At 34.9% G+C, this 10,740-nt stretch overlaps 4 protein-coding genes across 7 annotated transcripts; 2 read left to right on the top strand and 2 right to left on the bottom strand.

The window, feature by feature from the left end:
• Positions 1-6: 6 nt before the first annotated feature.
• Positions 7-1,715, bottom strand: LOC119639412 (S-adenosylmethionine mitochondrial carrier protein homolog). The gene is made up of 3 exons (XM_038036768.1): positions 913-1,715; positions 390-808; positions 7-336 (listed from the first exon to the last, which is right to left on the bottom strand). The coding sequence occupies exons 1-3, from the start codon at positions 1,276-1,278 to the stop codon at positions 219-221; spliced, it is 903 nt and encodes a 300-aa protein (XP_037892696.1). The 5' UTR covers positions 1,279-1,715; the 3' UTR covers positions 7-218.
• A 57-nt stretch (positions 1,716-1,772) lies between these two features.
• Positions 1,773-2,885, bottom strand: LOC119639415 (glycine-rich RNA-binding protein 10). 4 transcript variants are annotated; one of them, XM_038036773.1, is made up of 4 exons: positions 2,682-2,885; positions 2,565-2,627; positions 2,278-2,422; positions 1,773-2,209 (listed from the first exon to the last, which is right to left on the bottom strand). In XM_038036773.1, exon 4 carries the CDS (start codon positions 2,079-2,081, stop codon positions 1,821-1,823), a length of 261 nt encoding a protein of 86 aa, XP_037892701.1. In that variant the 5' UTR covers positions 2,082-2,209; positions 2,278-2,422; positions 2,565-2,627; positions 2,682-2,885; the 3' UTR covers positions 1,773-1,820. The 4 variants fall into 4 exon arrangements, with proteins under 4 accessions (XP_037892701.1, XP_037892702.1, XP_037892703.1 ...); XM_038036774.1 differs by having other exon boundaries at positions 2,565-2,596; XM_038036775.1 differs by lacking the exons at positions 2,565-2,627; positions 2,682-2,885 and adding an exon at positions 2,423-2,458 and having other exon boundaries at positions 2,278-2,365.
• Positions 2,886-4,603: 1,718 nt separating this feature from the next.
• Positions 4,604-5,914, top strand: LOC119639414 (probable small nuclear ribonucleoprotein Sm D2). Its single transcript, XM_038036770.1, has 2 exons — positions 4,604-4,693; positions 4,778-5,914. Coding segments are annotated over exons 1-2 (360 nt in total). The 5' UTR covers positions 4,604-4,691; the 3' UTR covers positions 5,136-5,914.
• Positions 5,915-6,033: 119 nt separating this feature from the next.
• Positions 6,034-7,123, top strand: LOC119639413 (protein D3-like). Its single transcript, XM_038036769.1, has 2 exons — positions 6,034-6,254; positions 6,428-7,123. Exons 1-2 carry the CDS (start codon positions 6,168-6,170, stop codon positions 6,902-6,904), a joined length of 564 nt encoding a protein of 187 aa, XP_037892697.1. The 5' UTR covers positions 6,034-6,167; the 3' UTR covers positions 6,905-7,123.
• The last annotated feature ends 3,617 nt before the right edge of the window (positions 7,124-10,740 follow it).

The raw sequence follows: 10,740 nt of genomic DNA, 5'->3' as shown, positions 1-10,740 counted from the left end.
GGAAATCATTATTATTATCTCAGGTTAATGCTTGCAAGACGAACAACAGCTTCCATCAATCACCGGACTATTGCGTTTAATGAAAATTTGGGTAAAGTTGTCAGACATGTAAATAAATGAAATGAACAACGCTAAGCCAATTTTTCTTCTCGTACTAATAAGAGATGTGTAAACTTTCCTTAATACCTTACAAAACAATAAAAAATTTAAATGATTTTTTATTTGTGATAGGCTTCTTTTGAAACTAATAAGCGAGACGTTAAATCATAAAAGCCAAAGAAAAAGGCACCACCTAAAGTTATCCATAAAACACGAGGTATAAATCCAGCAAATAAACTGAAAAAGGAAGCAAACTTTATAAAACAAATTTTGAGGTTTGAGTCGCTTACCCCTTAAAGCCTTTCTCCCTGAGAATAGAGGACAAAACTTGTGGTATAGTTAACTTAACAATCAAACTGTTTCGTTCGGCCAACATCACGCGTGTCTTAATCACATCTAATGGAGTAGTAAGGCCGGAAGAAATCCCACCAGCTATAGCGCCACACAGGGCCACCGAGAAAGGAGTTAATTCCAAGCCCGTAGCAGGGCTCCATTGCAATTTGAAGTATTCCCATAATGGGAACTGAATTAAACTAAATGGTATTTCTCGCATTATTGTCGATCCAAAACCTCTATAGAGACCTTGCCTTAAACCTTCATTTTTATACGCAGTCCATAATATTTGCAAACTGCTTTGTTGCTGCTTATGATTCGAAGCCTGTCGCCTTTGTTTGGCTATTTCAACAGGGACTCGCACAACGCAGGCTAGCTAAATAAATATACCGATTGGATTTCAAAAGAAAAACAAATGTCAACATGAGGCTAATCATCGTAATGGCATTTTTAGGACAAAACATGACATGCGTTACGTACCACTTCTGCACTTGAGGCGGACATCATGTGAATGTAAGGAGAATTCTTACTGCTCTGGGTTATACCACCTAGAAAAATCTTTAAATTTTCATAAGCAAAAAAAAACAGTGCCGCGGAAGGTGCGCTTCCGGCTGCTGCGGGCGCTAAACCTTTATAAATGCCACGGAAACCTCCAGCTCTCCAAAAACCCAATTCGCTTTGTAATCTGGTTTTCATTGTATCTATAGGAAATAAGACTACGTCTACTACCATTCCCGCCACTGCACCAGCTACTAACGCATTAAAGAAGTGATTTTTAGGTGTATTATAAAAGAACATTGTAGTTTTGCTCGGTTCTGCTGCTCCAGACGACATTTCACCTTCCATCTTGTGCCCTTTAAGCGATAATTCTCTTTTTCGATGTTGACTTAATTTTTCAAATAGTTTTACTTAACTTTGTAATCCCCTTGTCACCGTAACACATGTCTTCATTAAAGCAGAGATGTATTAAAAAAAAAATGTTTTTCAAAAAGACTGATTTTTTGGAAGAAATAGAATCGTAACTGTTTGTAATGAGTAAATATCACGATATAAAATCAGAAAAGATTACACACGACTAAAAGTGTTTAATTGTTGTCAAGTAATCAGAGAAATTTCGATAGAACGAACATTAATTCTCTAGCAAGAAATGCACTCGCAATGGCGATGTTGTACTTCGTTTTGATTTCTCACTAAACGATACAAATGTGAACAAATGGTATAAGTTATTCAATACGTAAGTTTCAGATCAAGAACCAGGTAGATTGGCTGTAATACTAAAAAAAAACTAAGAATGCTACGCTAATTAGACCCCAATTTCCTGAATGCTAGTGCAGGAGTGATTTAAATAGAACTATTTTCTGTTTTTATTTTTGTGATCAATAATAAAGTTATTGGTTGTTAGCTTCTTTGACGCTTAAAGCGCGTCCCTCAAGATAATGCAAATTTTGGTTGCAAGCACTATTGTAGCTATCGCTACTGCTAAATGTCACAAAACCATATCCCTTCGATATCGCTTGTTGATTGTCATATACTATGGCGGCTGAGGATACATGACCGAATTTAGAAAAATATAATTCCAGCTCTTTCTTTCCAACGGTCCATGGTAAATTGCCTACAAAAAGTTTATAAGTACGCCGAACATTCGACATGTCAGGAATATTGGTTGTGTAAACGCGCAGACGATTTCTCTTTGTGTCCACTTTTGATTAAGATCAAGTGGAGTTTCCGCCTTTCGAGCAAAGCTTTGACACAATCAGCACTGCTTTGCAAAAAGTATCTGGGATAGGAAAATTGATATAATGGCAATGATATTTCCGAAGATTGAAAGATAAAATATTTTAATACCTATTTGTGACAACGTTATTCAGCAAAAAGCGCCCAATAGCTGAATATTGTTGTTTTAATGAGCGGTATACAGGAGCTGTTGATTTGGCTAGCAGACAATAAGTGCTTAAAATCGATTGTGAACACCAATCATGCTGCTAAATACCTTGGAATATATCGTAAAAAATAAATACTTATGGCAGAAATATATTATGTGATTGTTTTTGGTATTGGTTTTTCCAATTTTCCAAGGGTTCTTGTCTTATTATGGGCAGTATTGGCGATGCCGTCTCCTTGTGTAGTTTTACCTGTTCCGACTATTCCCTCGCCTTTGTTGCAGCTGTTATCGGAGACAAATAAATTTGAATAATCTTCAAAATTGTGAAAGTGACGAATTCTATTTCTTATAGAAATTATTCAAATACCTGCTAATGGCAAGTTTGGTCAGAGTGCCGCAAAATGACGTCTAAAATTTTATTGGAAATACCTTGGTATTTAATTTGTAAACTATTCTTTAAAAAAACTTATAAAACAGCACAATGCTGCCAAAATGAAAATGTTTCAAATGTTTGAGGGAGCACTTTTTTATATGGGCGTTTAAAGCGCTCATCAGAATATATGCTTTTCCGTAAGTTTGTAAGGCATAGTGCAGTAAATACATTTTCTTTTATAAAGTGCTGTGTATTTCAATGCACTTAGACTACTTTATTTGTATGTAACAGTTTATATCGATTAAAAATTGCTTTACAATGTTTCGGGGATAATCACGTATAAAAAATGTAACTTCGCTCTTGTATTCAGCAGGACGAACACTAAGTTTCAATTGCGTGATTTGTGAAGGGTAAGTAAATTAATTTTTTTTTTTTTTGCTTTTTACTCCATTTGCAATTAATTCGTTAGAGGTTGTAATCAATTGTATATCAACAGTCTGTCATTTCATCTATGTCATATGTCGGTATGTTCGACAAAGCGCAAAGGAGCAATAAGTAATAAAAACTACTCACTCTGCTAGATCAATTACAAACCAAAGGCTTCGTTTGATTGACTAAAATACAGACGAAATATCCGCTAATAACTCTAGTGTTCTCTACGGCTAGGCTCTGTTAAATGCTATTCAGAAAATCTATACTTACATCTTCAGTCGCGGCGTACAACTAGAGAAGAAAACAAATATTTTTCTCTACATTTATACGAAAGTTTACTGAATTAAAATATTTCTACAAATATAAGAAATTGCAAAGGATATAACAATCTCCTTATCAATGTAAAGTGTTTTATCAACTTTCTACCTATGGGCACGAAATTTTTAAGAAATTATGATAGCGATCATACTTTTGCTGCCAATATGAATACTTGTGTACAAAAATATATTTATTTCACAATTAAATATTAACTCCCTCACTTATTCACGCATTCATGTATTCATACTAGCAACTAAGGAGATACCAACGAGATTTCCAAGAAAACTATGTGAATCTCAGATGGGTCACCTTGCTAACAAATGAAATTGTAAATAATACAAAATGCAGTTACCAGTCAATGTACTTATTAACAAAATTTGAGATATATTTAACAACTTTAGTAAACAAAATTTGATATATACTTAATAATTTGAATATACTTAATTTGATATATATATATATATATACATATATAAAATATGGGTGCGTCTTTTTTTATTTCCCAATTTTTTATCTAATTTTTTGTGAAAGATTTTGCTTAATTTCTCGATTTTTCAATTCGAATCACTTCTTTTTGTGCTTGCCAAATTTCTTTTGTTTCACAGAAACCCGTTAACTGTTTTTTTCCTTTACACCGTTTATAAAAAAAGTACCATGTGTGGAGAATGAAGGGAGCACAGAGTTGCTTTTAATAAATAAGAAGAATGATGAAAAAAAGCAGTAACAAAATAATTAAAAAATGGCAAACATACAAAGAGAAAAATGTTCCCACTATTAATTATCAGACACGTTGATATCTGGTTGCTTTGTTTACCAAAATAATGGGCAACTGCGAAGTCTTCATAATTACTTAACAAGGAATTCTCTCGAGTAATATAAATAGGATAACATATTTTTATTATAAATATTTTTATTATATATATTTTGAACTCTTTCAAAGTAAATACATTCAGGCGTGTACGATGCCATCGCTGTTGTATTTGTAATAATGAAAGATGGGACCAAGAGACTCTTAAAAATAATTTATTTTCAATCAGATTTCTGTTGTTACGACCGCACGGTGCATACCAAAAATACTATCCTCATCCCTGCAAATTTTGCTTTCAAACTAGTAAATATTAAGAATGGCAATATTGACAACGTGAAAAATGTCAAATGACACTAATTATAAGAGCAAAGACTTCTAAACATTTACTAAAGCATTTTCTGAATCAGGGACTTTTTTTTGTAATTACTTCACTAAAATAATAAAATATGTAAGCGAAAAATAAAAATAGCTACAATTTTTACATCTTTGTATATTATTATTTTGCTATGTTCATTTAAATTTGGAATTTCAGGGCATTGGTAAAGCCAAAATCTGAACTGACGCCGGAAGAATTAGCGCGCCAAGAGGAGGAAGAATTTAATACGGGGCCGCTCTCTGTTTTAACGCAGTCAGTGAAAAATAATACACAAGTTTTAATAAATTGTCGCAATAATAAAAAATTGTTGGGGCGGGTTAAGGCTTTTGATCGCCACTGTAATATGGTACTCGAAAATGTTAAAGAGATGTGGACTGAACTACCGCGCACAGGTAAAGGCAAAAAGAAAGTGAAACCGGTGAACAAGGATCGTTTTATATCGAAGATGTTCTTACGCGGAGATTCGGTAATATTGGTACTGCGCAATCCTTTAGCAACAGCTGCGGGTAAATAAAACCACCGATGCGAGTAAATGCAGTATGTAATCCCGAGCATCTAACAGTGGAAACCAACTATCAAGCCGTTTTAAATTGTACGCGAAGATGAAATTTATTAAAAAAGATGATAACAGTTGAGAGTTTCTAAAGTTTTTATTAAAGTGTATTAACGGTTGCTCTCCAATTAAAAGAAAGAAATTGCCATTTATAGGTAAGCCCAAGTTGTGTTTTTTGCAAGTGTAAATGCGCTGAAATAATCTGGCCGTTACCGGAATTACTAGACACATAAGTTTTGTTTTTTACTAATTTATGCGGTTGTTTATACAAAACGGTATGGACGCATAGCGGTGTCATCCAGTGTGTTTAGGTGGCACTGGGCCGATATAATCTACGACGACAACTATCTGATCGCAAGGTATGTTAGTGACGAGCCAATACCGGTAATTACGGAACCGCGGAGAAAAACGGCCAGTCGTCATCCCATTCAATTTGGAAAAAAATTCCGAGCCTAAGTTGTACTTTAGAGCTGATTTAACAGCGCGAAAATCCGGTCTCTGGCGGGTTAGATACATGCTTTTCATTGAATGCTATTTTTTGGGACTGTTTATAATGGCGGAGTTCGCGGATCGGAAGTCTTAATTGCGCACCTCTTCCAGCTTTTACGTTCTAGTCGTAGATTGCCTATGAATTAACAGAAAAACCTTGTTTGTAATTGTTTTCAAAATTGGAAAACTTCATACTGCTTCGATGTAATAATTGAAGGTCTTTTCCCACGTAAAAAGTTGTTTTTTAATTTAACTGTTGAAAAAGAATTGAAAAATCTCAACATAGAAAGCATCTTAAAACCAATCGGTGCGCAATTCGAATAAGTCGTCAGGTTCGATAAAAATATTGACTTAACAGAATTTTTGATTTGAAAAATAAAAAAAAGTTTTTCTGTCATATGCACGCTGAATAAAAAGTCAAACGAGCAGAAGACATCTGATAGGAAAGAGCGTTTAAACAAATCCTTTAAATTAATTTTTAACAAATAATTGTTTCGTCACGCAATGACTGACGAGGAAATTGATACAATTTTCTTATCTCATAAAGTTGTTCCAGATGTTGTACCAGCACCACCCAAGCAATTTTTATCAGTAAGTTGTAAAAAATTAAATTCATTTCTCTTAAATGTAGGTCTGTCAATGTGGTTAGGTTGAAGTCGTTTGTGGTTGCAAATTGTCATTTTCTAATATTCCGAATATTAATGAAAAAAAAAAATATATGAAAGAAAAATAATGCGTTGTTAAATAAAAGCATTCTTCTTTAGGTAAGTTACGCTGGCGGTATGAAAGTTGATAAAGGCGGCGAATTAACTCCAACTCAGGTGAAAACTCCACCAACTGTTTCGTGGGATGCGTCAGATAATACATTTTATACAATTATACTAACCGACCCTGATGCTCCCAGTCGCAAGAATCCAACAAATCGGGAATATCAACATTGGGTTGTCGCTAACATACCGGGAAACGCCGTCGAAAAAGGTGAAGTCATAACAGCCTACGTAGGCTCGGGCCCGCCAGAAGGAACCGGTTTACATCGTTACGTGTTTTTGCTGTACAAACAGCCGACGAAAATGAAATTTGACGAGGAGCGTATACCTAAGAACAGTGGCAGGGGGCGTGCCCGCTTTAGTGCGGCGAAATTTGCTAAGAAACATAAAATGAGCGAATTGGTGGCTGGTAATTTCTTTCAAGCTCAATGGGATGATTACGTACCGACTGTGCATAAACAATTGAAAGGCTAAGTTTTGAAATATTTCTTACTCGCATCTGCCTGTTAACTTGGTCAGTATTTTATGCAATTGACTGAATAAAAATTGAATGTGACTTTTAGTTTTGATTTTCATATGCTCTCCTTATCTACGCCTAACAATTCTTTAATTATAATCAATGAGTAGTCAACGTATTGAGCATTATAGACATTCCCCCCTCTAGGCTCACTTATATCATAATTTGTTGCAAAGTTTCGCATGGAAAAACATGCACGTCTTTCGATGCTGCTGCACGATGTGTATGCCTCAGAGAATTGCAAACATTTCGGTATAATAAAAAGACATAGCGGTGGAAGCCGCTACCTTTCGCCGGACTTGAACCTTGGTATTCGTACAAAACTTCTTCCTTTTGTAAATGATCGTTTGGTATATTAACTGCTAGCCAATCAAGCCATTCTCCCCAAGACTGATTCTCTCGACTAGGAGCATCTGGTTCCGTCATTATCAGGGTATAGTAGACACCTTTTTTTGCGTGCTAAGCTACTTTTGGTTGGCATTTCACTTGAGAAGGCATTAATTCAGGCTAATTATTGGCCGTAACCTCATTACCATATGTGATCCGAATAAAATTGTTTTATCAAGGAAGGGGAACCGTTTAGCAAATCAACTGGAAGTGTTTTTGAGGGATCGGAAAGTGCAGGAAAATATTAAGTATCATCATAAAACTACACAAACTCAATACAATAACAAAAATAATGAAGAGAGGACTGTAAAATTAAATGAACAAGTTTAGAGCAGAAAATTCGAATGTTTCAAAACCACTTATATAGAGAAAATACAATTAAAGCGGTCTCTGTTCTAAAGAAATCGTTCATCTGTTCTAATCAAATCAGTTTCGTTTCTCCTAAGATTGGCTGTAAATTTTGCGGTGTAGGTTTTCTTGAAACGAAAATCTCTATAAATTACATTATGGTCCAACGACCCACAACCTAAGCATTTGATTAGTTTGCAAGAGTTAATGGTGCAGGCCGGTGACTTACCGCAGTTCAAGCATTTGCCTTCGATGCTCTTGCAAAATTTGAAAATGTGGCCAAAGCGGCCGCAATTGAAACAAAGTTTAACAGCAGGGATAAAGTAGTCCACTAGGACAATACAGTAATTGAATTTAATGTTTTTGGTGATTAATTTTCCCTTGAAGGCAATTTTCATGCTGTTTGTAGGGATGAATATTTCCTTCTTAGGTAAATGAGAAAATCAGAAGTGTGGAAAATTCGTGCTCGGTAGGAACAACAGGTAAATTAAAATGTAAAGGGAACGTTACGCATATATCAATTTTTATGTCTACAAAATTGTTTAGAAGGGGCATCCATATGCACATGGTAGAAAGTGTGATTTCGACAAGGAAGATGGAAAAGCACATATTAAGTCATTAGGTCAAGCGCAGTATCCGTTTGATTTCGTATTGTTTTAGTTGCTTAGAGTGCGATGAATGGTGCGCGACGCACGAAGACGCTATACTCCGTTTATGAAGGAACAGAATTATTTATGCAGTCTGCTATGTGCGTGGATAGTATTTCATTTTTTGCTTGTCCATTATTTCGTTGTTTTTTTAAATATATCTAAAAGTTGGTATAATGTTTTCATTTCACTATCCAAGGAAGACATTAAATGAACTTTCCCATTAAATGTTAACAAGCAGAAATATAATTTAAAAGCTATATAAAGTTGGTCAGCTCGAGACACGTCCGTCTGTCCGTCATTTTTTTCGCAATAACGTTTGCTCAAGTGTGGACAGATGAAAATTCTGAATTGATCTGTAAAATTTAAGCAGCGCTGCACTCCTTTATAACTAAAAAATGGATTTAATCTTTTCACTCAGCGAATGTACTTTAGAGACTTGTTTCGAATATTTTGCTTTGTTGCCTTTGGCTACTTTAACATTGTTTGTAGTATGGACAACTTTCTCACTTTCTCTCATATATTCTCTTTGGATTTTCTATGCATGTAATTGTGAACTTTAGTTAAATGACGACATTATTCTTTCTGAGTTTTATTTACTAGACGAAATAAGGCTCAGTGATTTTATTGCTTAATGGGAAAAGCCAAATTTGACAATTAGAAAGTTTCCATTAACTTATTCCTGTCACGATCACTATTTCTCCAAAACGCATCAAGCACAGTTAGCTAGCTGGTAGTGTTCTTGTTTCGCTGACTTTTCGATTTTATTGACTATCTCTGGCTGTTCTGCATTTCCAAGTAGAGTTTATATCCATCAATTGAGAGTTTTGCATAGGAATTGATCGCATTAAGACGCCTTAAGGTAAACGTACTTTGCTTCGAATATTCAACCTCTTTGATAAGCCAAGGTTAAACTTTTTTTATCCATTTTTTATGGACTTGACGTGGAGATCAGATAGTGACCCTATATTTAGGAAGGAACGTAATTCTTACGACATTCTTCAGATGGTTTATTGACGAAGGACACTTGACTTGCAAAAGTGATTCACAACGTTATACATTAGTGGCTGAAAGAAGGAGATACCATCGCACCCCTCCTCTACGAAGTAGAATATCAAATAGAAATCACAAATGGGCAAATGGTATGGAAGATTTTCTTTTAATCGTACATTTTTCTTAGCTGTTAGTTAAAAACGCGCGTTGCATATCCAATTGTGTGCGCAAATGAACGCATTCTGCTGGCGCAAGTTAAATACCGTTTTCCAGTCATGCTTGACATCTACTATCAATCCATTATTGTGTATACATGATAATTTGCATCTTTAGATTTGTATTTTATAGTTCAACACGCGAGATTATATCACTGCTTTTGCTTTTGTAATATAATTACAACATTTGTATACAATACGTACATGCATGTGTGGGTGAACGACTTGGAAAAAACAATTTTTATTTAATGCGAGACTTTACATTCGAAATCCCCGTAATTATGTTGAATTTCAGATTTCCTTATATGACAGTTTCTAAATAATGCTGCAATGGTGGTGCATGTAAGGTGTGGTTGGTGGCTACATAGAGCCTTTAAAGACTAGTTTAGAGTCATCCATCAGCCCATTTTATGGTATTGTGTTGAACGCCTTTTTCACATGGGTTTTATAAATCCTTTCCACCAAGTACCTTTGCAATAATTTCGACTTTGAATTGAAAATATTTACTAGACTCATATTAGCATAGTGTAAGGCGTATATAAACGTGAAGTGTAAGTTCGTAACGAATGTTGTTCTAATCAATGATTTCAAATGTTCAAAATTAGCCTGTGGGAATTCAGATGTTTTCCCAGGCCGAAGCTTATTCCGTTGTTCAATAGTTCTTAGTTTTGTCCACGGCGCAATGCGCTTCTACCTTTTATGCCTACAATCAAATGGAAAAGTGGCTAAGAAACAAACTCAATCCAATGTCACGACAATCGAATCAAGTTTTAATAGGGGCAGCTACTAACAGGCTAAACAAATTGTCTGTTTTATTATCTATCTTCTTAAAAGCGATATTAAATAGTACTTTAGTGCAGCCAGGACTTACTTATCAACAGTAAGGCCTTTTAATTTTCTTAAATAGCAGGTTTCATAGAAAGGATCTGCAGGTTTTTTAAAATAAAAACATTCAATCATTTTTTTGGGTCGATTGCAAATCCCTACAACCTCTTTCTCTGGAAACTTTTTAAAGGCAATTAACTATTTTTTCTGAAGTCCAACTTATGCCTTCCTAATCCGGTTAATTCCTAACTTAATTTAATTTAATCTTCTCCGATTAGCGCAGCATACAACTATCCGTTGAAGGTAATAATAAAATGTCAAGGGAAGGTGGAACGTGGAAGTTCTTAATAACTTGCCCTAAGATATGTTGCGTTAGTG

Source organism: Glossina fuscipes, unplaced genomic scaffold, assembly GCF_014805625.2.
Source record: "Glossina fuscipes isolate IAEA_lab_2018 unplaced genomic scaffold, Yale_Gfus_2 112, whole genome shotgun sequence".
Taxonomy (NCBI): Eukaryota; Metazoa; Arthropoda; class Insecta; order Diptera; family Glossinidae; genus Glossina; species Glossina fuscipes.
This window is presented reverse-complemented; position numbering and strand designations above follow the sequence as displayed.

Coding starts and splice junctions, on each gene's coding strand:
- LOC119639412 (XM_038036768.1), bottom strand. CDS start 1,278: ATGGAAGGTGAAATGTCGTCTGGAGCAGCAGAACCGAGCAAAACTACA. Junction 809..912: donor CCGCCTCAAGTGCAGAAGTG/GTACGTAACGCA, acceptor ATATTTATTTAG/CTAGCCTGCGTTGTGCGAGT. Junction 337..389: donor AGGGAGAAAGGCTTTAAGGG/GTAAGCGACTCA, acceptor TTCCTTTTTCAG/TTTATTTGCTGGATTTATAC.
- LOC119639415 (XM_038036773.1), bottom strand. CDS start 2,081: ATGTCGAATGTTCGGCGTACTTATAAACTTTTTGTAGGCAATTTACCA.
- LOC119639413 (XM_038036769.1), top strand. CDS start 6,168: ATGACTGACGAGGAAATTGATACAATTTTCTTATCTCATAAAGTTGTT. Junction 6,255..6,427: donor CACCCAAGCAATTTTTATCA/GTAAGTTGTAAA, acceptor ATTCTTCTTTAG/GTAAGTTACGCTGGCGGTAT.